The sequence below is a fragment of the Manis javanica genome, chromosome 6 (assembly GCF_040802235.1).
Source record: "Manis javanica isolate MJ-LG chromosome 6, MJ_LKY, whole genome shotgun sequence".
In the NCBI taxonomy this organism is placed as follows: Eukaryota; Metazoa; Chordata; class Mammalia; order Pholidota; family Manidae; genus Manis; species Manis javanica.
In genome coordinates, this window is record NC_133161.1 from 65,160,872 (window position 1) to 65,183,872 (window position 23,001).

The window sequence follows — 23,001 nt, forward strand, 5'->3', positions numbered from 1 at the left end:
GAGGCACAGACCAGTGGAAAAGAAACATGCAAGGAATGTAGTATGCGATAAAAGCATCATCTCAAATTACTGAAGCAAATGTGGGATTTTAAAAGAATGATGCTAGGATGTCTGGTTAGCCATCTGAAAAAATAAAATTGGACTAATAATTTACAGCATACACAAGATATAGATTCTAAATGGATCAGGGTTCTAAATGTAAAAAAATAAAACTACTCATATGCAAGAAGAAAATATGGATAAATTCCTATAGTAACTGGGTATAAGATTAGGTTTTCTAACTATGACTCAAAATTAACAGACAGTAAAAGGTCAATAAAGACAACCAGATTAAAAAATTATTTCAATTAAAAAGGAAGGAAATTCTGACACATGCTTACAACATGGATGAACCTTGAGGGCATATCTAAGGAAATAAGCCAGTCACACAAGGACAAATAATATGTGATTCCAATTATATGAGATACCTAGAGTAGTTAAATTCACAGAGACAGAAAGTAGAAGAGTGGTTGCAGGGGCTGGAGGGAGGGGGAAATGAGAAGTTGTTGTTTAATGGGTACAGAGTTTCAGTTTTGCAAGATGAAAAGTTCTGGAAATCAGTTGCACAACAATGTGAATGTACTTAATGCTACTGGACTGCACACTTAAAAATGGTTAAGATGGTAAGTTTCATGTTTGTATAATTTACAATTAAAAATGAAAATAAATTAAAAAATTTTTTCTAAGCTTTATCCTTGCCAGAGACCTGCACAATTAGACTCCTGGGAACAATTTCTCAGGAGAATTTTCCATGAGCAAAGAAGGACCTGAACTGCACTGATGTTTCCTACCAAGGAGGATCCAGTTAATTTTTGCCAGGGAATTTGCAAAACAGAGAGGAATTTGTGAAGTAGCTCTAGTATCAGTATACACAGCCACCTCTCCCTATCTCACATACTTTTAATTTACCAGGCACCAATTTCTAAGATCCCAAGAAATCTGGAAGAACCACCACATGCCCACAGATGCCTACTGCAAAAATAGGTCAAGCATTTGAACAGAGGCATGGAAAATTCTTTTTTCTCCTCTCTTCCCACCACATACTTAATGGCTTTGCCTAGGAACTTATCTAATTGCTTGAATTACCCATCATGAATAACATCTGAGTAGAGGTGTGAAAAAGAAACCTATTAAATCAACATGGCATAATCACATTCCTAGTCTCGAGACCTTGCAGAGCCCTAAAAAAGGAAGATGTAGAATATGATGAAGAGCTAAGGGTGTCAGTGAAGTTCTTGGCTATCAAGAACCAAGATATTAAGAGAGAAGAGAATGCCTTCAGGGGACCTAATGAAATCAACAAAAAAATAGGAACAGAAGAATAGTCAGAAGGTCCAAAGGAGCAGCTGTTTGAAGTTAACATCAGTGAGAGTACAACATTTGCAGGAAGAATTAAAGATGGAATGGGTTTATCAGTTCAGAAAACAGGGATTCAGAGAAGCAAGCAAAGTGATGCACACTCACCAGTTTCAAGAATAGGCAGACACAAAACAGAAGAAGAGATCTCTTAACTCTGGTCTGCCATAGCGTCTTATGAAGTAACCCCAAAGCTCTGTGTGTGTGTGTGTGTGTGTGTGTGTGTGTGTGTGTGTGTGTGTGTGTGTGTGTGTGTGTGTGTGTGTGTGTGTGTGTGTGTGTTTAAGGTCTTGATTACTAAATTGGACTCTCTGGTGCTACCATATTTAAAAGAGTATGTTCTGAATAATGTTTCAGATATTCTACTTACAGGAAAAGGGCATTATCAAAATGATATTCTGAGTAGAGCAAATCTCTCTGAGTGTTAAATCTAGAAGCTCTGGCAAAGTTCAGTTTCTGAGCCCTGCACCAAAGCAGTTTCACCAAGCCCTGCAGGACCTTGTCTGACCAGTCCTCTATGAACTTTTCCCATGACTGTGGAATGCACAATATTTAATTTTAAAACTACCATATTTTTAAATGAATAGCATGGGATATATTCCATGAAGCACATCACAGTAGTAGACCCAGGTTACCCAAATCCATGAGGAACCTGAATGCCTCATGAGAAAATGAGCCTAAAAGAGAGATGGAAATGCTCTTTTTGGCGGTTGAACAGTCTTTCATGATCATAAGCCTTCATAAAGCCTTATAGAGTCAGTCTCTCAGTCAGTCATTTGAATATTGAGTTATACAAAGATGACCATGTAATTTATATTCCACACCAAGTCACTTTTGAAAATAAAAGAGGTTATTTTTTATATAGCCAATAGGCATAACGCAGGACTGCCCTAAGCAAACAGGGGTATATTATCATCTTAATCTTAAAACCTTGGTCAGTGAATATTCGTTATGTATCTATTCAGAGAGAGTACTAATACTCTTTAGAATTTAAAAAAACCACTGGAAGCTTTTGAAACATAATCATCTCAACTCGTCACTCAAAAATAAAATAATCTCCCAAAGACAGGAAAATTTGGAATGACATTGGCCTTCTCATCTTCCCAAAATAATTTGTTCAGTTCAAGATTAGTAAGAAAAAGAAACTCCTACTGCTGCTGATAAAGCCATCTGTGCATCAGAGACGGCTGACAGGTGCCTCCCTAAGAAGCAATCAAAAGTCATTAGTGATCAAAATCATGACAATTAAATACAAGGAACTATCAGGGCTTTATTATTCAAATTTTAATGGAAAGAATTCAAATACCCTCTCTCTCAGAGAGAAGAGCAGTTACTTTACTTTCTAGGTCCATTGGTTGCACTCTGTTATTAGGGTCCCCAAATCCCATTTTCTGACTGATCTACAAGGAAGCTAATAAGCAAAAGGAACACAGATAATAATCGGAATAAGCTTGAGCCCTCAAAATTCTTCAAACCATGTTTCTTTCTCATTGAAGATTTTTCAGCCAGACCACTTTTATAACTAAGGAAATGTATTGTGGGAAGATTTGGCATTTGTGAAAGTTCAAAGTTGAAAGCACATATTCTATAAATAAATCTACAATGAAGTGCTAAGAGGTTTATTTCTGATTTCTTATTTCACAAATGAGGAAGTAGGCATAAAAATATTGGGTCATAAAATGCTTAAAAAGTAGATTACTAGAAACTAATAGAATGCATTATTATCTATTGAGCCAATGATGGGTCAAATGGCATTTTGAATTCTTGCAGAGAATATGAATATGACCTTCATGTATACCATTTGCAGAAAGCAATTTTATTTACATTTTTAAATCCACATAAAGGTGAAAGATGATACTGCTGCAAAATGGAACATTTAATTTTTTGCCCCAAGGCATAACTAAGCTCTCCCAAGGTCAGATGTAGTACAAGACTGAAATGATGCCATGCTCTCCTCCATCATCACATGCCAGAGGACTTTACTGTGAGCAGCAGCATCTTGGATACACTTTTATTCTTCAGAAGTAGAAAAATTCCTAAACCCAACATCAACTGAGTAATTCTATAAAATATTGTGTGAGCATTTTTCTATTTTATTTTTTAAATCACATATCCAGACTACAATAAAAACAACTATGCTAAGCTAGCTTCACGTTTGGGACTATTTTGACTATAAGCAGGTATTTTAAAGTTAGTTTGTATCACTGTGCAAAGATTTTACTTTTAAAAGCATATGGATTTACAACTCTCCTTTACATCTGGTAAGCTGTAAGAAACCCAGAACTCATGAGCACAAATGACATGGGAGAAACTAGAGTCTACACATCTTACATGTGATTATTTCCTTACAAATAAATACTATTCTCCTCTTCCCACCTCCTCCTGCCTGGACATGGCAAATAATTCAAAGAACAGGTGTGTGGTTTGATAGGAGAGGTACCAATGTTATGGATCATTTTAAACTCCACCACAGATGACTCCTGAGGACTGTACTTTGTGCCCCAGTCTCACTTATCACCTTACCCTGAGGCCCAGGGATCATTCTTCCTATCAGTCAGGTCACTAGATGCAGACTTCCTAAAGAGACTGTGTCCCACGCACCATCAGCACAAGCTGGAGGCACAACTATTACTGTTAAGCCTGCATTTGTTACCCTCGTAGCCTCCATTTGATGGAAGGCCCATTAAGAATAACAACTACATCTAACAAAACTATGAAGTCACAGTAGCACCAACAGCGATTGAATGCACAGCCTCGTTACCCAAGTAAGGCCTGCCAACGAGTAATTAAGGAGTACTCATTAAAGTGGAAAGTAACAGTTACTTCTTTCAAAAAGTATTTTAAATGAGACTCACTCTTCCCCGGCATTATGTGTGCCCATGCATGTACACAGACACACACACAGACACAGACACACACACACACAGGTGTAATATGGTGCACTAATTGAAAGCACTGCCTCAAGACTTACATTGCCTGGTATAGAATCTTGCCACCTTGCACTAGACACACATACTCTGAATGGCTTAATTTCCTCATCTATAAAATGGGGTTTTATTACTGATATGACTAGATGACCATATTAATACTCATGATAGCAGCAGTTCCTTACTGATTTTAATAAGTGCTTATCATCTCATAGGAATATTAAGGGAACTAAATGAAAAAAATCCACTCTAAAGTCGTGGATGGTGCTTGGCTCATGGTGTAAACCAGAAGGTAGAACATTTTATCCTTTACAGTCATCTCCACACCTTCCCCACTCTCATATCAAATCCAAAACACAAAATAGTTTAAGGAAATCTTGGGTACCTGGGGTAATGCCTTAGAAGGAGGCATCTGGTGTCACACGGGAGATTTTTGAGGAGCACAGGAGCAGGGTACTATGGCTCTCATCCCAGAAAACTATTCATCTAGTACTTCTGGGGAGTTAAGGCTAAGCCACATCCAGGCACTCAGCTAGAATAAACTTTGATGAAGAAAATCAGCATGTATTCCCTGGCCAAAGTCTTTAAAACTCAGTGGGTTCTACATTTGATTATGTTTTATACAACTTTTAAGAGAATTTCAAGTGTTAAAAATCATTAAAAACAAATACTGTTCACAAATTAGTCAATTTTTAAATCAGAACCTAATAAATATTCATAATGTTTGCCACCTAAAATTAAAACTTCACAAAAATTCTCATCTCAGTTAGGCTATCTGTTCATTGGGCCTGTCAATGACTTAGCTCCTTTCTATAAACATTTGACTAGTTGTTGTAGAAATGGCCATTTTCTTCTGGCTTTAGTCACAATGGTTACTGTTCACTTTAAGTACATATGGCTTTCTGAGCAGCATAGAGCAACCAAACAACAATCAACCAGGGAAACAAAAGGTAGAATGGTCCTAGGGAAGAGTTTGCCCCTGCATTTCATCCCTGTAAGGCCCATGCTGGGGGCATGGGAACCTGGCCCAGAAACCTTTCTCTCTAAAGGGTAACAGGACTTTTCTTTTCGTTCACCATTGTTAAGTGCCAGGCACCTTTCTAAGCTCTTTATAACATGTTAACTCAGTTAATTCTCAATAATAATTCGATGAGGTAGGAAGTATTGTTAGCCTCATTTTACATGTAAGGAAACTGAGATCTGAAAGGTTAAAAGTTTGCTCCAGATCACAGAATTAAGAAAATTCTTTGCCATTCTCTTCCCCTCTTTTCTCCTAACAAGTTTTCCTCAATGCTGCTTCTCTTAAGAATTGAAATGAGGGATCTGAGAGGGAGAGAGATGTTCTGGGAAGAATGAAAAGGGTCCTGTTTTCTCCCTCCTGTGGCCAGGTCCTCAGTGGAGTCAAGAAGTCAATCACTTTCTCACCATTACGATTGTTATTTCTATCATGAATTCAGTGTGGACACTTGCATGGTGCCATGACATTATCTATCTAGCTGAAAATAGTAGTCTCTGGTAGGACATCAGTCATCTTTTAGCCAGCGGATTTGCCTTTAAAGTCTTGCATTCTTTTCACCATTTGTTCAAGGAACCTGGTGGAGGGGAATCTATCTATCTGAGAGATATGCAAATACATCTGGCCACACATTAATTAGATCCATTCTAATTGTGAAGGACTTCAGTCCAGAATGCAAGGCAGGATTAAACATCTCAGGCCAAATCATTCACTTTTAATGCTTCCACACTCCAGAACATTACAGCATGAGAGCAGAGCTGCAGATCCAAAAGTGGTAGCTCGGCTCATATGTGCTGATGATGGATCTGCATTAGTTTGATAATGGCTGGAGATTGTGGCTGCTTCTTTGGTACAGCTGTTCATAACTCTGTTAAACCAAAAGAAATAAGGCTGAAAATCTAACATGAGGAACTCATCATTCAATTACATATTTCTTTTGAAAGAGGCAAAAAGTCTGCCATATTCTGCAAAACAGCCACATCAATAGCAATTAAATTTCATGTCAAGACCAGAGAAATACTACACTGACTATGCATGAATAACTTCATATGCAGTGGTTTGCATCTTTCTCTATATTTAATTCTGTAAAACAATAAATGATGGTGCCCTGGTGCAAGGAAGCTATTCACAAATAACTGGAAAAGATAATGTTAGCAAAGGCATATTATATTTTCAACTTCAGAGATCATGTAGTCAGCCCTACTACAACACCACGGCTGCTCCAATAACAAACCACAACTCATCATTCTACAAATAGGTTTTTGGAATCAAACCTGGGATTAATTATGGCATTTTTCGTGAACACTTATCAAATAGAAAGTATGGATCTCATGTAATCTAGCCCATGTTTTTAAGAGTATTCCTCCAAGTGTGGAGCAGCATCAGCAATGTAGTAGCCAGTTGGTAAGTTAGGACATTTTTTCTTATTTAGAGAAGACATTAACATGATAGGAGAAAAAAAAAGAGTATGACTATTCTAGGTAATCATTGAGTGATATAGGAGGAACAAAGTTTTGAAAACGTCACTGTGGTTTTTGGACATACATAATTCTCAGTTCAATAAGGTAAGAAAAAAGTTTCCTCATTCCCCAAATGAAAATGCACAGTAAGGGAAAAAAGAAATTCAGAGTGGGATTTATGGCATGTCTTAGAGATCCATAACCAAGTAACAGAATAAAGAGAAATCTAGTCTTCAACATATGTTTGAAGGAAGAAAAAAATGAGGACCTCCAATTTTTCCAAATTTTGCCATTTCCACATTTATGGAAAACAAGAAGACTTTTATTTTTAAAATTTCACTGCATTCAGAAAGTCTCATTTTTATAAATTTGATACTAGATTAAAACTTCTATCCACTTTCTTCTTCAAAAATGAATATAAAATATTCAGAATATAGAACTCTAATAAATATATTACTGAATCATTTTAAACAAGATAATAAAACAATGTTGGAGTATTTTTTTCTTTCTCATATATGACTTCATAGTGATCCAAAGGTCTCTTTGTAATCTGGTAAGTCAATAAATGAGTCCTTCCTAAAATTTTGATTATACACATAGATGTTACCTTGGAATCTTACAATCACTTTCAAAACTGGTTAAGTACATAAAAGAATAGACAGCCTTATGATTAGCATATCAGTCCACAAAGATGGACAATAAATTTCCATCACATTGTCAAACCCACTCAATATAATCAAATATTTCACCGAATCATTTACAACTACTGATTGCACACCCAAACTGATTTTATATTCTTCCTATTTTAAATAGATGTGATATTTTACAAGGGCTTCACAAGTTACAGATTGTGAATGTAAAGCAGTCCATTAATTTTATATAAGCTGTTTTATATACCTGTGGGCATCTAATAACATTCAGCTACAAGGTTACAAGGAGAAGAATCACATTCTAAAGTTCGGTTGAGAGGATGGAGTATATATATGTAATTAAAATTCCAGCTATCATGACAGTAGCTCCTCTGTACCAAAACTGCCTTCATTCTATAAATGAAAATACAGTGTCAGGTACCAGATTCCTATCAAGGAAATGGTATTGTCAAACCCAACTTGGAATCTCAAGGCCAACAATTTATGAAACCAAAAGAATACCCCACTATAATTTCCCATGGAATCCTTTAAAGAGTGTATGTACACATGTATATTCAGTCTCACTCTTCTGTGTGTGTACGTATGTGTGTGTTTTATGTGTGTATGTAAAAGCCTCTTCTAAGCTAGGAAATTTTCTTCAAGTCTTTCGATCATAATTTTTCTAGCAATAACTTATCTTACAGAGGGAAATTTGTGCCTTTTCCTATTAATCTGTGACTTTCAATTATATTAAAATTCCTACTGATATGCAGCATGATGTCTTTGTGTTGACTCTGGAAGGTTCTGTTACACTGTGTATAAATATGTGCTTTGTGGTGGTTTAGAGGCAGGGAGAGGCAAAAAAACATAGGGCCTTGCAGCTGTTTCCAGTTAGGTCTTCCTGCACAACTTCCTGTTTCAGGCTGCAGTTTTGCTATCTAAGCCTAGTGTACATTTCCAGTGAGGGGCTAGCCTTAGTGGGCTTTTGTTCCACTAGTTGGTACAAGGTAACAATTGTCTTTTTCACTTTATTGGGATCTCTCCTTTAAAAGGTATAACTGTGGGGTCTGGCCTCACAGAGACAGTCTTTCAGACTTGAGAAAAGTAAAAGGACATTTCTGTTAATATCAAACAGGCTTATTACTTCAATATAAGCACTTTCTTATTTTCCTTTCTCAGCATGCTACATAAACATAAAAAGGCTCTCCATTGGATGTATGTTACATATATATCTCACAGAATTTAATTATAAAGCCTCTAAAACTGAAGATGGTGAAAGGAAATGATGCCAGAAGATCATACAATCTGGTATTGTGTTTGCTGGCTGTGTCTGACAGCAAAGAAACAGAGACGTTCAGGTATCACAATACAGGCTGGGCTCTGAGGAAAATAAAATCCAAGGGGAGAAGGGTATTATTTCTACTTTACCACCTGGAAGTCCACAATTTTAAATTTTGTTCTTATTAATGTTATTAGAAGTGTTAGAGCTATGATAATCTTACTGCAATTAAGGAGGATGAGTTTTTTTAATGCCACACCCTATCTTCTCTGCAGCCATTGATCTGCTGTAATTAGGGAGGGGCATGCCAGATGAAAGCCAGACACTCAAAAATGCACACACAGACACACACACACTGGAACACAAACACCTCAGTTGACCAAAAGAACTACGGCATTGCAGGAAACGGTGAATACAACTGCACGGGAGTACAAGTTTTATCCCAGAAACTTCGAAGTTTGTTTGAGTGGGAAAAAACTGTGCCAGAGACTGCGGGCTTTCCAAGGGAGGAGAAATGGTACAAAGATGTTCAACCCGGTAGGGAAGCACCTGAACAGGTCCGCGATTTCAGCGGGTAGAAGAGGAGCCCCTTCCTGGTCCTGGAAAACTGCAGAAGGCTGGCCCACCGGCAAAAGGCCAGCATCTCGCCAGTGGACGAAAGAACGCTGGTCTCACCCGGGTCTTCTAGAATACTCTGGAGACATTGCGCCTAGACCTTCCCTTCCCTTTCCGTCCTACTCAATTAACGACCTCTCTTCATCTCCAGATTCATTCTCCCGCGGGCTTTCCTTTCTCCAAACTGGCTTCTCACTCAGGGTGCTGCCAGACCTCTGCGCCTTTCATACTGCGGGGATTTGTAGAAGCGGGTGTCCTGAAAGGATTCACACTAAGGCAAGAGAAAGGGACAGAACTTCCCAGCCAACCTTCTCCTTTTATACAGAGAACCCCTAGCGCCAATGCTCGGTATTCTCCGGCTTAGTTCTGGACCAAGTCAACCGTGTGACCGGCACCGAGGAGGAACCGTGCACACTTTAAATGACCGCGGTGTCCGCTTTAGCGTGCTCAGAGGCCCCCCGGGAGTGGGGGAGCGACGGGGTGCCACAGCAGCCGGTGCAGGAGGGCGAGGGGAGGGGAAAGGGAGGAACAACGGCTGTGTGTGTGTTTGGGGGATGCGGGGCGGGGGTTAGGGGGAGCGTAGGGGGGATTAGTAAATAAGAGGAAATTTCCCCCACCCCCTCGGAGTTTAATGATGATAGATTCCACGCTGTACCAGGTCCCACGCTGGGGAACTTAACCACATGGAAAATAATGAGGCTGCATCCCAATTCGTCTGCATTAAAGGCGAACCAGGCACTTTTGATGGCAAATATATCGATTCTCTTGCCCTGGCTGTAGTGCGTCCTGTTCCCCGTGAATAATTACTTCGCCTTTAGAAATTCAAAGTAATTAGGACTCCCCGCCCTAACCCCACCCTTGCCGCTTTTTAAAGGCGCCTGACCCAGGAGGGCATCCTGGTGGCTCTAGCTGTGTTCCCCGCAGATGGGAGATAGGCCGGAGTCACTTCTCCCACTTAGTTTGACACTTGCGATAAAATTGATTCCCCTCTCCGTACCTCACTTTCCTTGACTGTCAAATGAGACTTACATTGCTAAAGACACAGCTAGCCCTATGTTCCGCGATCCACGTTTCTGTTTGCGACGAGTAGAGTAACGAACTGCGCAGGGGAATAAGAGCAGTGTAGGGGAAAGTAGGGGAGCCGACGATAAACTCTGATAATCACGTGACGCTGCAACCACGGAGGGGGGCGGAGAAGGGGTGCAAACAGGAAATTCTGACCGCGGGAAACACTGGGCACCTAGCGATCCCAGCGCAGAGCCCCTGAATGACTGGGATGGGGAGGCGGATCGTTACAGTCAGGACTGGGTGGCAGGGAGGCGTCTGCGTAAAGCATCAACTGTGCTTTAAGGACAGAGCCTGCACCGCGGCGGGGGAGCGAGGCCGTGCGGCGGACAGCAGGCGGGGAGGAGCCTGTGGCGCTGTCCGTGGTCCTGAAGGATCACTCTGCTGGCCCCGGCGAAGCCCAACCGCGCGTCACCGCCCTCCTCAGTCTCGGTGCTCTCTCTGCCTCCCTCCCGAAAACGGCTGCAGTCCTGCCTGCCGAGGAATCCCGGCGGCGTCGACCAAGAGTTCCCCAACGCTTTGGTGTGAGGTCTTGGGGTCCAGACGCCAGAGGGCTGTACCTGTGTTGTCAGAAACCACCTGGGATTGCTTAAGGTCACCTAAGGCTGAAAGCAGACAATGGAGCGCGCAGCTGCGGCGGCAGCTACTCCGGCTGGAAAACTTCCCCAGACCCGACCAATCCGCGGCTTCGGTCAGAGGACAGCGTTTCGGAGTCCAGGGTATGACGCCTACGTCGAAGAAAGTTTATCGCTCCTAACTGTAAAAGACGACTTAAAATGGCCTTTAAAATTAACCGATAGGGTCTGAGACATAGGGCGGGATGTGTCCGGAGGATGACCCCTCCCTCCGGTGGAGTTAGGGCGCCCAATCTCCCCGTGCGCTCTTCGCGGCCGCTGCCTAGATTCCTCGGTCAGCATGCATTAGGGTGGCGGGGGTAACGGGCGAGGCCCAGCCGGAGACAGGTTCAGCAGGGACGCGCGGAGCCCCCAAGAGCCAGTTTCTAAGGAAACACTCAGTTTTTCGAAGCAGCAATTTGTCTTACTGTGAAAGAAAGAAACAGTAATAGAGACGCCTTTTGGGTCTCCATTCTTATGCAGATGAGGCGATGCGCACTGACTGCGGCCAGTGTATCCCACTCCCCATCGTACTTCCGGCTTGAACTAGTGAAATATCCTTATTAATAGAAACTGGAGAGGTCTTTTCGCCAGCCGCCTCCGGAAAGGCACGTGTTGTACTCTTGCTGCTCCTGCAACCCCACTGCGCACTCTATTCAAACTCCTCGCTTTCCAGGGTCCGCGACCCCAGAGTGGACGCCAAAGGAACTTTCTATAACAAAGGGCACCAGAGCTAGGAAAATCGCTCCTCCCCACTCCTCCCCCCCCAAACACACACACATCTGTAGTAAACAAATACACTAGGGAAAGCGGTTTACAGAGGAGACTGTTTATAGAAACGCGGAGAGTTCATCAGAATTTAAGATAACAGCTAGCAAACCCTCGAGGGCAGACGGAAAACTTGGAAAACCTCAAACGCGTTCCTGGGCTGCAGAGGGGCTTGAAGAAGCCGCCAATATATATCATCTCAATAAAAAGCCGCTCTTGGAAAGCTTGCATAGTAATTGAGATGGGCGCTCTTTTCTGATCTGAGTTGGCATTTCCTCATCTCGAGCTGACAGAGCCAACTCAGGAAATTGCTGGTAATATTCATCTGGGGAGTACTTTCATTAAACGTAATTCATTCGACTTTCACAATAAATTGAGTGACATCCTTACAGCGGAACCTTTTTATCCTTGATTAAGTGCTTGCCAAGCTTTGGTTTCCCGCTTTATTGTCACATTCCTTCAAGCGGAGTCGTCAACATGCCAGTCGGCAGCAGAAAAAAATGTGTGCGCGCGGTGTTTACAAACCTCCGGGAGGGGTTAGTGCTGACACAGAGAAAAAGAGCTGGGCCAGAGCTTGAGTAACGTATAAATCAAGACCACAACTTCTGAAAACGCGTCAGGACCAGACGAACTGTGGCGAAGAGAAAGTAGGGGTAGGCGAGAGAGCAGACCAGGCAGCCACCCGGAGGCTCCCCGGAACCGCGGACCCGACGGCGCTGGCCGGCTGGCTCGCCCGCCTCCCTCGGTTAATTAAAATGGCGAGGACTGTTAAAAGTCTTAGAAGGAGATCTGAGGCTCTTGAAGGACGTGGCTGCTTTAAGGAAACTTTACTGAATCGAATAAAAACTAGGCACTTCGTTTTTAAAAAAATCAGAAAGAATGCACGCGTCCTATCTCACCTGATTGCAGGCAAACTTTGAGAGCTTTCATGGGTTCGCCTTGCGGGCAGAGGAGTGCGAGGAGAGTGTTAATCCTCATTCCGGGGATTCCTTTTTAACACTCAGTATCAACGCCGCGACAGCTAACCGCACTGAGGGCTCTTTAGGCCTTGGAATTTCAAGAGAAGCTGACAAGCACCTTGGTATTTCAGGACTAGACTAAAACAGGGAGGGCATCCCTTTGCCACTGTGTGGCCCCTTCTCCCCCACCCTCTACAAAATCAAAAAACCCAAGACAGAAAATGGCTTATTTGAAAAAGCAATATCCAAATGCTTTCATCACTCAAATGCCCTTTTGAAAATATTGTCCACAGTGTTTATTACCTGGACAATGCTGTCAATTTCTGTAGTCTGTAGGCAATCTTCCCTTGGATAGAAAAGTAGGACACTGGGCACCTATCTCAAAAAAAAATCATCAACCAATTTCCCTACCACCCAATATATTTTTCACCCAGACAACACTTTCATTAAGGAGGAAATAGCCCGTCAACAATTCAAAGCCAAATAGAAATCAACTTCTCACAAAGAGAAGCCACAAACTTAATGGCTTTCCGGGAAAATACTGCTAAAAAAGTTGGAGTGATTCTGGTTCTCTCCTAATACTAAAGGCAGTTTCCCTGAAGCTTTCACTAGAAGGCCCCAGAACATGATAATCCTCCTGGACTGAGGCAGGAGGGTGACCCACCCAAGCGCTTCCTACACACCCAGGGAGCTGCTTTTTTTTTTTTTCCTAGTCAGTGGAGAGTTAGACATTTCAGGAAAATGCCTGAAAGAACAGCGACTTCTCTCATGGAGCCCTGGAATTTGTCTTGGGACTGCTGAGTTCACACATTGTGCTGCGGGGGCACAGGCTCCTTCACAAATCCAGGCTTAATCCTGTATCAGAAAGGCTGATCTAGGGTTGAATAGTCAGGAAATGCTATGGGCTTGGAAAATTTACAGAACTGTCTCCCAGAACTGGCATTAATAGAGAACACTGAACAGCCATTGTTATGTAGTTTATGCACTTTTCTTTTCAGGATAAGCACAAATAGATTAAAATTTTCAGTGGGCAGCTGTCTTGATTTTCAAAGGATGAGAAATAACATACCTAGTCCAAAGAGTAGACATTGATGGTCTCTCCTGCTACTTTTTCCTCAGCTCCCACATTTCTTAACAGCCACTTTCATAATGAATGGAATTCACCCAACGGTCTGGCTTCTAACAGTGCAGAGGTAGTATTCCGTGGATATATAAATTACCCTTTTAATCTACAGTAAATAATTGGTGTGGAATTCACATTTTAAGGATACCTTAAATCCAAGGGAAAAGATGACTCAAATGTTTTTTAAGCCCAAGGTTAAAAAGAATATTCAATTCTTGACTATACTGGTTTAAAAAGCAACTAGATTATTAGCGACTTCAATTCCTAACACAACTGATGAGACCTAAATTAGAGGGTGAGGGGCCTCTTCTTATTAAAGTAGCATTGTGAGTATGTGACTGAACACATCACCATTCAACCTTTGTGCAATTCTCTGGACTCACTTTCTGGTTAACTTTTTTGTTGACATGTCCAGGGAACAGTCATTAGACTCAATTCCTGACTCTGAAAATTGCCACAGGTAAACCCCCCAACAGAATGCCTCTGCTTTCTGCTGGGAAGTGTTCTCCGTGTGTGCTCAGGCCTAGCCTTCAGCTTGATCCACTGAGATTAACTCAGCAATGGACCCCCATTATTCAGTCAAAAACCACATTTCCCTAGTTTATCCAGTTTGTGTTTCAATTCAGTTACAATGCTACAGTCCTATTACCCCATTATATCATACTGAAAATATCCTGGAATTGGTCCTGAATCGACATAATAAAGATTGCAGGACTTTTTTATTTTTAACAAGTATTGGTACACTACAGGTTCTTCTCCTGCCTAATTCAGATTTTTAATCTGCAATACACAGCATTCAGTGAACAGATCTCCTTACTTTTATTTTTAAAAAATGGTTTCCCACTTCCCCACATTTATGGCTGGATTAGACCTGTGGTGATTGTTGAGTATACTAGCTAATGTTTCAGAAGGTAACTTTCTGGACACATTTCTTATTAAGCCCCACTGCAGTACTAAAATAAGCTTCCGGTTTGAAACAGGACAAACCCATCTCTCAATAAGCATGATAAGACTCAAAATCCCCAACCCAGAACAGGCATTCAAAAACCCTGGGCCAAAAACATACTTTGAAAATAACACAAATAGAGACAGGAAACTGTGGCTTAAGTATGGAGCATCCATCTGCTGGATACAGTTGTTTTTCATTTAAAATTCTTCCTAAATTTGGGAGCATTTAAGATATTTCTCTATAAACAGAAGCCTAAATATTTTTCCATAGAAGAAATCTAAACAAATCTTGCTCTTTGGATATGATGTGGTGACTACTTCTTGGGAAACATAAATGGGATTCCAGGTGCTTAAAGGGAAAGGTGCACTGTGGTATCAGCTAGGAGACAATGCATAAAAGGAGTGTCCCTGTCACTTGGCTTGTGGGGTGAGCTCATAAAGACAGAAAAATCACTCATTAAGCTCCTCTCTGTTGTATGTCCATTCAAGGGGAGAGAAAATAAAATAAAATGATTTTGCCATTCCTGCCTACCTCCTTGGAGTGTAACTTGAAGCAGCTGCTGACAACCTGCATGCATCTATTGTAATTTCTTGCAAAGGTCTGGGATGTTCCAGGGCGGAGCTACAAATAAGTGATAAAATAAGTTACAGTATCCAGTGTTTAATAAAATAGATGGAAAAAGAAGCTTTGACTACTTCTTGGTCTGTTTCATTGCCCTAGAGCTTGAATCAAGGTGCTCTACTTCTTTGCTTGCCTTGAACCAACCTGTCCTGGCTGCCCAATTCACTCTCCTAAATTCTTTTCAGTGGTAAAAACCAGCGTCCTGTTCCTCCAGGAAAACATTTCAGGATTCTTGCTGGCAAATAGCCAAGAGATTACAATTCTTGGAAATGCTACCTTAGGTCACAGCCACCAGCCTTTGTTTTTGTGGTGCATGTGGTGTTTAACACCTGACATACAAAACAACTTTAGATCGGAGAGAAAAGAATGGACTTCTAAATCGTCTCCTCTATTTTATTGTTCACATTTCGTATTTTTTTGAGTGAAATTGAAAAAATTGTCTCCTTTCTCCGTATTGCCAAAAGGCATTCAGGTAATGAAGTCTGTAACTAAACGGTAATTGAATCAGCATAATTTGCACACTGAATGGTTTTCAAATGCTCCCAGTTTACAATTAAAGGAGAATTAATGCGCTTGTTGCTGAGAACGCAGCGCATTAGAATAAATCCAGCACTGTTGTTGTAATGAGTAGAAAACGGTTTAACTGCCAACAAACACATTTAAAATTTAACACAATGTATTGATTTCACTTCTGCTTTTGATAGATTATTTTCCAGACTATCGAAATACTTGCTCCAAGCAGTAAACTGCACCACAGCTATGCGAGCCTTGGCCTTTGTGGTGTGTGAGCACAGTCCAAGGACATAAGAAAGGTCCCGAGGTTCAGGTCATGCGTGAAGGTATGCAGAGAGAGAGAGGCAGGTGGTTTCTGTGGGCAAGGGAATTGTTAATATTTTCCCCCTGTAGCGTTCACTTTGCCGTCCCTCCCCCTTCTTTCAGTTTACAATTTCCCTATTTCCCCTGCCAAACTTTCTGCCCTTTGTCTTTGGGCTCCCAATGTCAGGGGTTTTACTGGACACAGATGGAGGCCAGAATGCTTTAAGATGGGGAATAGGAAGGTCACTTTTTGCATTCCGTCTGCGTTCCAGCAGGGGAAAGCACAGACTTCAGTGACAAGAGTCCGAAAGGCTGTTCTTTTGGATTGGCTGCCCCGGCTTTCACCTGTTTACCCCAAGGTGTCCTGTTGGCGAGGACACTGGCGCGCGGCGCCCTCTGGCGTCCACAGATGCTTTGGTCAGGCGATAAAAGGTGCAAAGAACGACACTAAGGGTTCTCGGGTTGAAGCTGAAACCCGTTAAACACACACAACCGTCACATACATATTCACACACACGTATACATACGCACTCATTAACATACACAGAGTTCACACAACCAGCAGCTCCGCAGTTACATGCATCAGAGCAACGGCTGGGAAATGCTTTCAACTGCAGGAATGGCGTCCCTTTTGCTCTCAGGCTGGTGAATTCTGAAGCCCTTGGGATTGAGCGACGGCACCGCACTCCCATCCGGTTTATCGAGCCTCATCTGAGAGCTCGGGCCGGCCCAGCACTCATCGCTCTTAGAACACACTGAGCCCCCAGTGCGCTCCTGCAGCCCAGAGACAGACTGAGAGGGTCAGTGCACTGAGCACAACTTCACCAACAGGGTGCGGTTGTCCCCTGGCCCTCCCTGAAGCCAGACCCGAGAAACTGCACTGTCCTGACTCTTGCGCGGTACCCACAGCTACGAATCCACAGCTACCATAACAAAGCGCATCACTCCCTACCCCCTTCCAACAGTGTGCAAATTCCAGACCCCTGAAAACTTGGGCCCCGGCTTTGCTTAGTATTCCCTCCCTAAGGACAAGGTCTGCCATTCCCTAGTAGGGGGCTGGGCACTGGAACTTGGGTTCAGTTATTTGGTGGAAAGGAGAGACTGGGAGGAGAGGAAAGAAGAGCCAGCCGATACACTGACCGTTTGTGGTGCTCTTATCTGATAGTGGAAATCGTCCTGTCCGAACCACACAAGTAGAACAAAGTCACCTGCACTTTATGTGTCACACCTGCAAACTGTGGGGGCTGAGTGAACGGACTCACTTTCAAAGTCACAGAGTTGGGCAAATTCGTGCTTCCTATTCTCCCCCTGCATTTCCTTTCGTTTAAACTCTGTGGATGAACTAATGAGAGTTCCATGTCTTTCCACCCTTTCTCTTTGCCCTCTCCCCCAAAGCATCCCGTCCCACTATCTCCTAGGTTTCTGGGTATCTAGGGCGCCCTAGAAGGTGTTCAGAATCACGCGCAGGAGATGGGGGACGGGAGCAGGAAATGGGGGTGGCAACCCCGGAAAATCCCGCAGGGACCCAGAGATGAGCTTGCCAAAGTTGCTCGAACACAGTCGCTAGGAACGCTGCTCTCGCTGAACTGGCGGTCTCACCCTCCTCCCGCACGCGTCCAGTTGCCTGGCCTCGCGGCCAGGGTGTTTTTGCCAGGGCACGGGATCCACAGCAACTTACCAAGTAGACGGTGGGCTGCAGGAGGAGAAGCACGTACCAGCACGCAGCCTGCATCCTCCCGCGTCTCAAACTTCCTCGGCGGAACCTTCGCTGAGTCTTTGTTCCTTCAAAAACATAGATCCACCTGACATCCACTTTACAGAGCAAGGAGCGCTCTCAGCAGCCTAGATACAAATGAAATTAGACATCCCATGACCACGCGGGCAAGGTTAGGCTTGGCGACCAAGAAGGGAAAGGGGGTCGTAGCGGGGAGGGGTGGACCAAAACACCCGGGGTTGCGGGGGGTGGGAGGATAGGAAAAATTGAAAAGCGAGTAAATCCAGCGCCTGAAACTAGCCAGCGCGCGGTCCACAGGCAGGAGGGCAGAAGGGTGGTAGGATGAGGGGCTCCTTGCGCCCTGCGCTCCTCGGGTGCGAGTCCCCGGGCGGTGCAGACAGGACGCGGCAGGGCTCACAGAGCCGCGTGCAAGCTGGTTCGCAGCCCAAGCGTCTCTGGCAGTGAGACCTGCCCTAGTGTTTGATGGCCGGGCGGCTCGGACTAAAGGCGGCAGCTGGTTCTTCGCCAGCCCTGGCAGTGCTCGCACACGTACACACCAGCAGAGAGAAATGGAGAGAAAGAGAAAGGCAGAGCGAGCGAAAGAGGTTGAGAGAGGGGGGCGCGGGAAGAGGAAGGGGTAGGTAGAGCTGGCCAGAATTAGGTGCCGGTATCGCCACATATTCGTAGGGGTGGGGGTGGGGAGAGGGCATGCAATTTACGTACAGGAAAGCCGGGCTCAGTTTACCCATTCGAGCTCCCAACCCAAACAGAGATACACACACATACACATATATCTCTGGCACTACTTTTTTCGAACCAAGAGGCACTAACAGTCGCTAACTTCTAGAGTGGAAGCCCGCTCGGGTCTGTGAGGGTCAACGCCAGGCGCACTCTGTCCCCCAACCAATGGCTCTGCCGGCCGCCCCTTCTTGATGCCCCACAACCCCGACCTAAGGTATCCCTTCCGGACTGTGGAAGCACGGGGTACGTACCGCCCAGGACTGGGAGCGAATCCGGCGAGCAGGGACCGCTCTGGGCAGGCTCCATGGAGGAGCTACTCGGGCCTGGCGTCTCCGGCGCCCCGGACATTCCCTCCCTGGCGTTTCATCTCCATGCTCGGACTGCCTAGCCCAGCCTCGGCGGAGTCGCCTTCCCAGTGCCCAGTCGCGCTCAGGAATGGTTCCGAAAAAGCCTGGGCTTGGCACAGCTGGATTCACGGTGCAGGAAACTTCGGAGGCAAGAGAGGGAAGAGGAAGTAGAAGAAAGAGAAGAAAAAAAGGGAGGGAGAGAGGGACGGAGAGAGCGAAGGCGCCGGGCTGCTGCGCCGGACGGATCGGGACTGCAAGCGCGGGCTCTGGGACGGACAGCCCAGGTCTCCCTGCTTCCCGAAGCTGCCGAAGGATGGTCGGAATGACTCAAGGGGAGGAGACTGGGCAAGTCCTTGCAACTTGAACTTGAGAGATAAGACACTGGCCTTTCAGAAGAAAAAAGGCCACAAGCAGTCCGAGTTTCTGAGGGAGGGGTGAGGTGGCAAGAACCTGGAGGCTCCCTGCTCACGGAGCAGCCCTACCTCCACCCGAGACCCTGGGGAGGCAGGGGGCCACTCCCGGGCGGAGTCATAGGCTCTGTCCGTTGTCCTGCCCCACCACTGGGGGACGCTTTGGAGTGCTCCCGGGACTGGGGCGCCGACACGGTGGTGCTTTCTCCGCAGGTCCGCCGCTGGGCGCACCCACCTTCCCGACACTGGCAATTACACTGGCACTTGGGTGAACGATTCTTCAGGGACTAATTAATACCCCTGGTAAATAGATCCCGCTCTCAGGCTCCCGTGGGGCCGGGCCCGCAGGGACAGGTGGCTCCTGCGGTATCACTGGCGGCCGCAGCGCCCCCTCCCCGGGGGGCGCGAGGAGGACAGCGACCCGCAGAGAAGTGCCAGAGAGCGTAATGGGGCGGTGCGTAGGGCGCGGATGGGCGCAGGAGGGTGCCAGGCACCCCTACACTCTTCGGCCGCGGACGCCGGGTGCCACGGACCTGTGGCTGTGGGTCCCGAGGCGGGGCGCTGAGGACCGCCAGCCATTCAGCAGGCGACAGCCGAGAGGACTGGGCGACCTTGCGCGCTCGACTCCTCGCCGCGGGCCGGGCCGTGAGAGGAGAAGTGGGACAGGGGGCGGTCCGGTGGCGGAGGGGATAGACTGAGGATGCTTCCAAAGCTCACCTCCCTCGTTCATGACACCTCCTACTTAACCAGTATCTCCCAGTCTTGGCCTCTTCCGTCTCTCTCGCCATCTTTCTCTGTTTTTCTCAATCTCTCCCTTGCCTCTATTTCTCAGTACCTTTCTCATTCATCTTTGCCATTCCCTGTCAACCCTTGTCTTTTTTTCCTCCCTTTCCTCTCCAGCGTAGGAGCCTCAGGCCAGCTTCGCCCATATCGGGAAGATTCTAGAACCCGGCCCTTCCGGTGCTGGCGGGGCCACCAGCGCTTCCTCAACTTGCCCAGACTTGGTGCAAAGTCTAAACGTCGCCAAGGGCATTTCTCTTACCTCTACCTCTCCTTTTAGGTCTCCAAACGTGCCCTTCGCCAGAGCCTGCCCTGGAATTGTGCTCTACATGATGACAATTTGATTCAAGAGGAACTGGGCCACCACAGGTTGAGTTCCCCTGGGGAACACTGGTAATCCCATCTTCACCCCGCAAAGTAGCAGTAACAATCAGGAAAACCACCCTTTTCTGAGGCAAACCCAAGAGGAGACCCCCTGAGACCTTCTCCTGGAATTAGACCTTCAATTTAGATGGCCACTGTAGGACATACCTGCCAGACACTCTCAGGCCTACACTCTCCCTTCCAGTTAAAAATAGCACTTTTAAGAGCAAACTCTTCTAATCTCAAAAGTTGTTCTCTGCTGCTGTGACCGCTTGGAATTCATTGGGGGCATATGCAGAGTAAGGCAGTCAAGCACATTTTCTAAGCGGTACTCTGAAAATGCACTTTAGATAAAATACACATTTATATATAGCATAGTTGCAACATTATCTTCTGCTATCTTCACTTACCAGGTTTTTCCTGATCTTAAAAAGTTTAAAGAAGAAAAATAAAAGTTTTAGGGTACCCATATCCAAGGTTGAAGGGTTGAAGTGGGGCATGGGAAGCTTTGTCTGATTCCATACTCTGGGATTCAGGAGGCTGTTCTTAAATCAATTCCCACTCATATTGAGCTCCCAGGCCCTCTCAGACTGGAATGTGGAGCTGGAGTGAATGCTGCCTGCCTCTTACCCAGATGCCCAAGTACAATGCTGTCAGAACCGAACTTGTAACTGACCTTTGGGAAAAAAGAGAATCAGTCCAGCTTTGGGATATACCAAAGTCTTTTTGTAAACCTTAGTTCAAAACATCTGTCTCTAGTGCCATTTAGCCTTAAAAAATTACTGCTTGTGAAATAGAAAGATGATCAAGGACCTTCACAAGGTCTGAATGGGGCTGATTATTTAAGAAAAGCACCACAGGCACCTAGTAATGGGAACTGTTCTGACACTTTATTCTGTGACACAGGGTGCCAAAGAGCTTTTTATGGTAATGACCTAAGACCTTCTGCCCAGACATTCAGCTCTTACAGGATACAATGAGACACTTGGCCTGGGATATAAAGCAGCAGTGGAGTATCATTTTTTGTATCTTTGCAGGATTTTTCATTTCCTGTAGTACTCAATCAGAATAGGGCACTAAGTCAAGTAACACTGCACAACTTACTACTGTGGACTCTGTGGCATCTTACTACACTGATGAACAATGACTGCAATGGGGTATGGTGGGGGGGGACTTGATAATATGGGTGAATGTAGTAATCACATTGTTTTTCATGTGAAACCTTCATAAGAGTGTATATCAATAATACCTTAACAACAAAAAAAAAACAACTTACCACTGTATCTGCTAAACCTCTCCAATATTAGTAACACAATATGGGGGAGGGGAGGTGGTTCATTCACCCTCTTTCCTTCCTATCATTAGCTTTAAAAGTAAAAACAAAAAAGGACATGGCTCTCCTTAAAGAATACTCTTCCATTTAAAGTATTACCCTACTCTAAAACTCACTCTTGGACTACATTCACAATCAACCTTACTGGAATAGAACAGAAGTGTGATTATCTTTAAGGAATATAGCATTCATGTCAATTTTTTCAGATGTTACTTATGGTGAGAATCCTTTCAGAAATCATTCTCTAAATTTTGTATGTGATGCAACTTAATAGAGATATAAACTTAGCATGAATTATAACCACTTTCTCCAAGTGAAATCCAATCAGAAATGAATAGTATAAAGCAATATATATTTCTTTCCAATAAATATATTTTTTAAAATAATTAAAATAGGCTGACCTCAAAAAGAAAGAATAATATTAAATAATTTTCCTGATAATTAAACCCAGAAGAAATTAAAATTAGAATTCATCTGAAATATACTGATAATTCTGTTAACTCTAATTAGCTGTTTTGGTTGATTTGGTTTGGCTCATTTGTATTAATCTTTTTTTCTGATGAGGGGAAGAAAGGCAGGAGTTGAAAGTTTGAATTACCTTGCAGGTGGGAGAGGAGTGAAATAAAGAGATTAACTTTGAGTTCTATAAAACTCTGTCCTAAAATGAACCTGTCTTAAAATTCATAAAAGTCATCTTTTACCCGAAATCCCAGTAAAAACAGAAAATCAATTGTTACGAAGCACCCAGCTGTGGTCTTGCTTAAGCTTCAGGACAAACTATATCACTTTGTACATAGTAACTATACTGTATTTATTCCCTAAGAGTGCCAAAAAAAAAAAAACTTATAAAGCATTAATTATTCTTCTGCCTTGACCCTAGTATAACCTGGTATTTGCATGTTGTATGACCTTGGACAAGTACCTGAAGATTCCTCTGGCTTCAGAACCCTCCCCCACGTAAAGAGGAAGTAAGAGTTAGCTGATGTCTAAAGTGCCTTCCAGTTCTAAAATTCCTTTACTGTACTTTTGTATGATTAAATGTGGAGTCACCTCTAGTTTAAAAAACTTAGCTGCTTCA

General features: G+C 44.0%; 1 protein-coding gene across 1 annotated transcript in view; it reads right to left on the minus strand.

Annotated features, from left to right (window-relative positions):
- NXPH1 (neurexophilin 1) overlaps positions 1-20,027 on the minus strand; it is a 283,763-nt gene extending 263,736 nt beyond the window's left edge. Inside the window, exons 1-2 of the mRNA XM_037019902.2 lie at positions 18,942-20,027; positions 17,914-18,077 (exon numbers count right to left, since the gene is read on the minus strand). Of these exons, the coding sequence (XP_036875797.1) occupies positions 17,914-17,967 (54 nt within the window). The 5' untranslated portion in view covers positions 17,968-18,077; positions 18,942-20,027. The remainder of the gene's footprint in view (positions 1-17,913; positions 18,078-18,941) is intronic.
- Between the last annotated feature and the right edge of the window lie 2,974 nt (positions 20,028-23,001).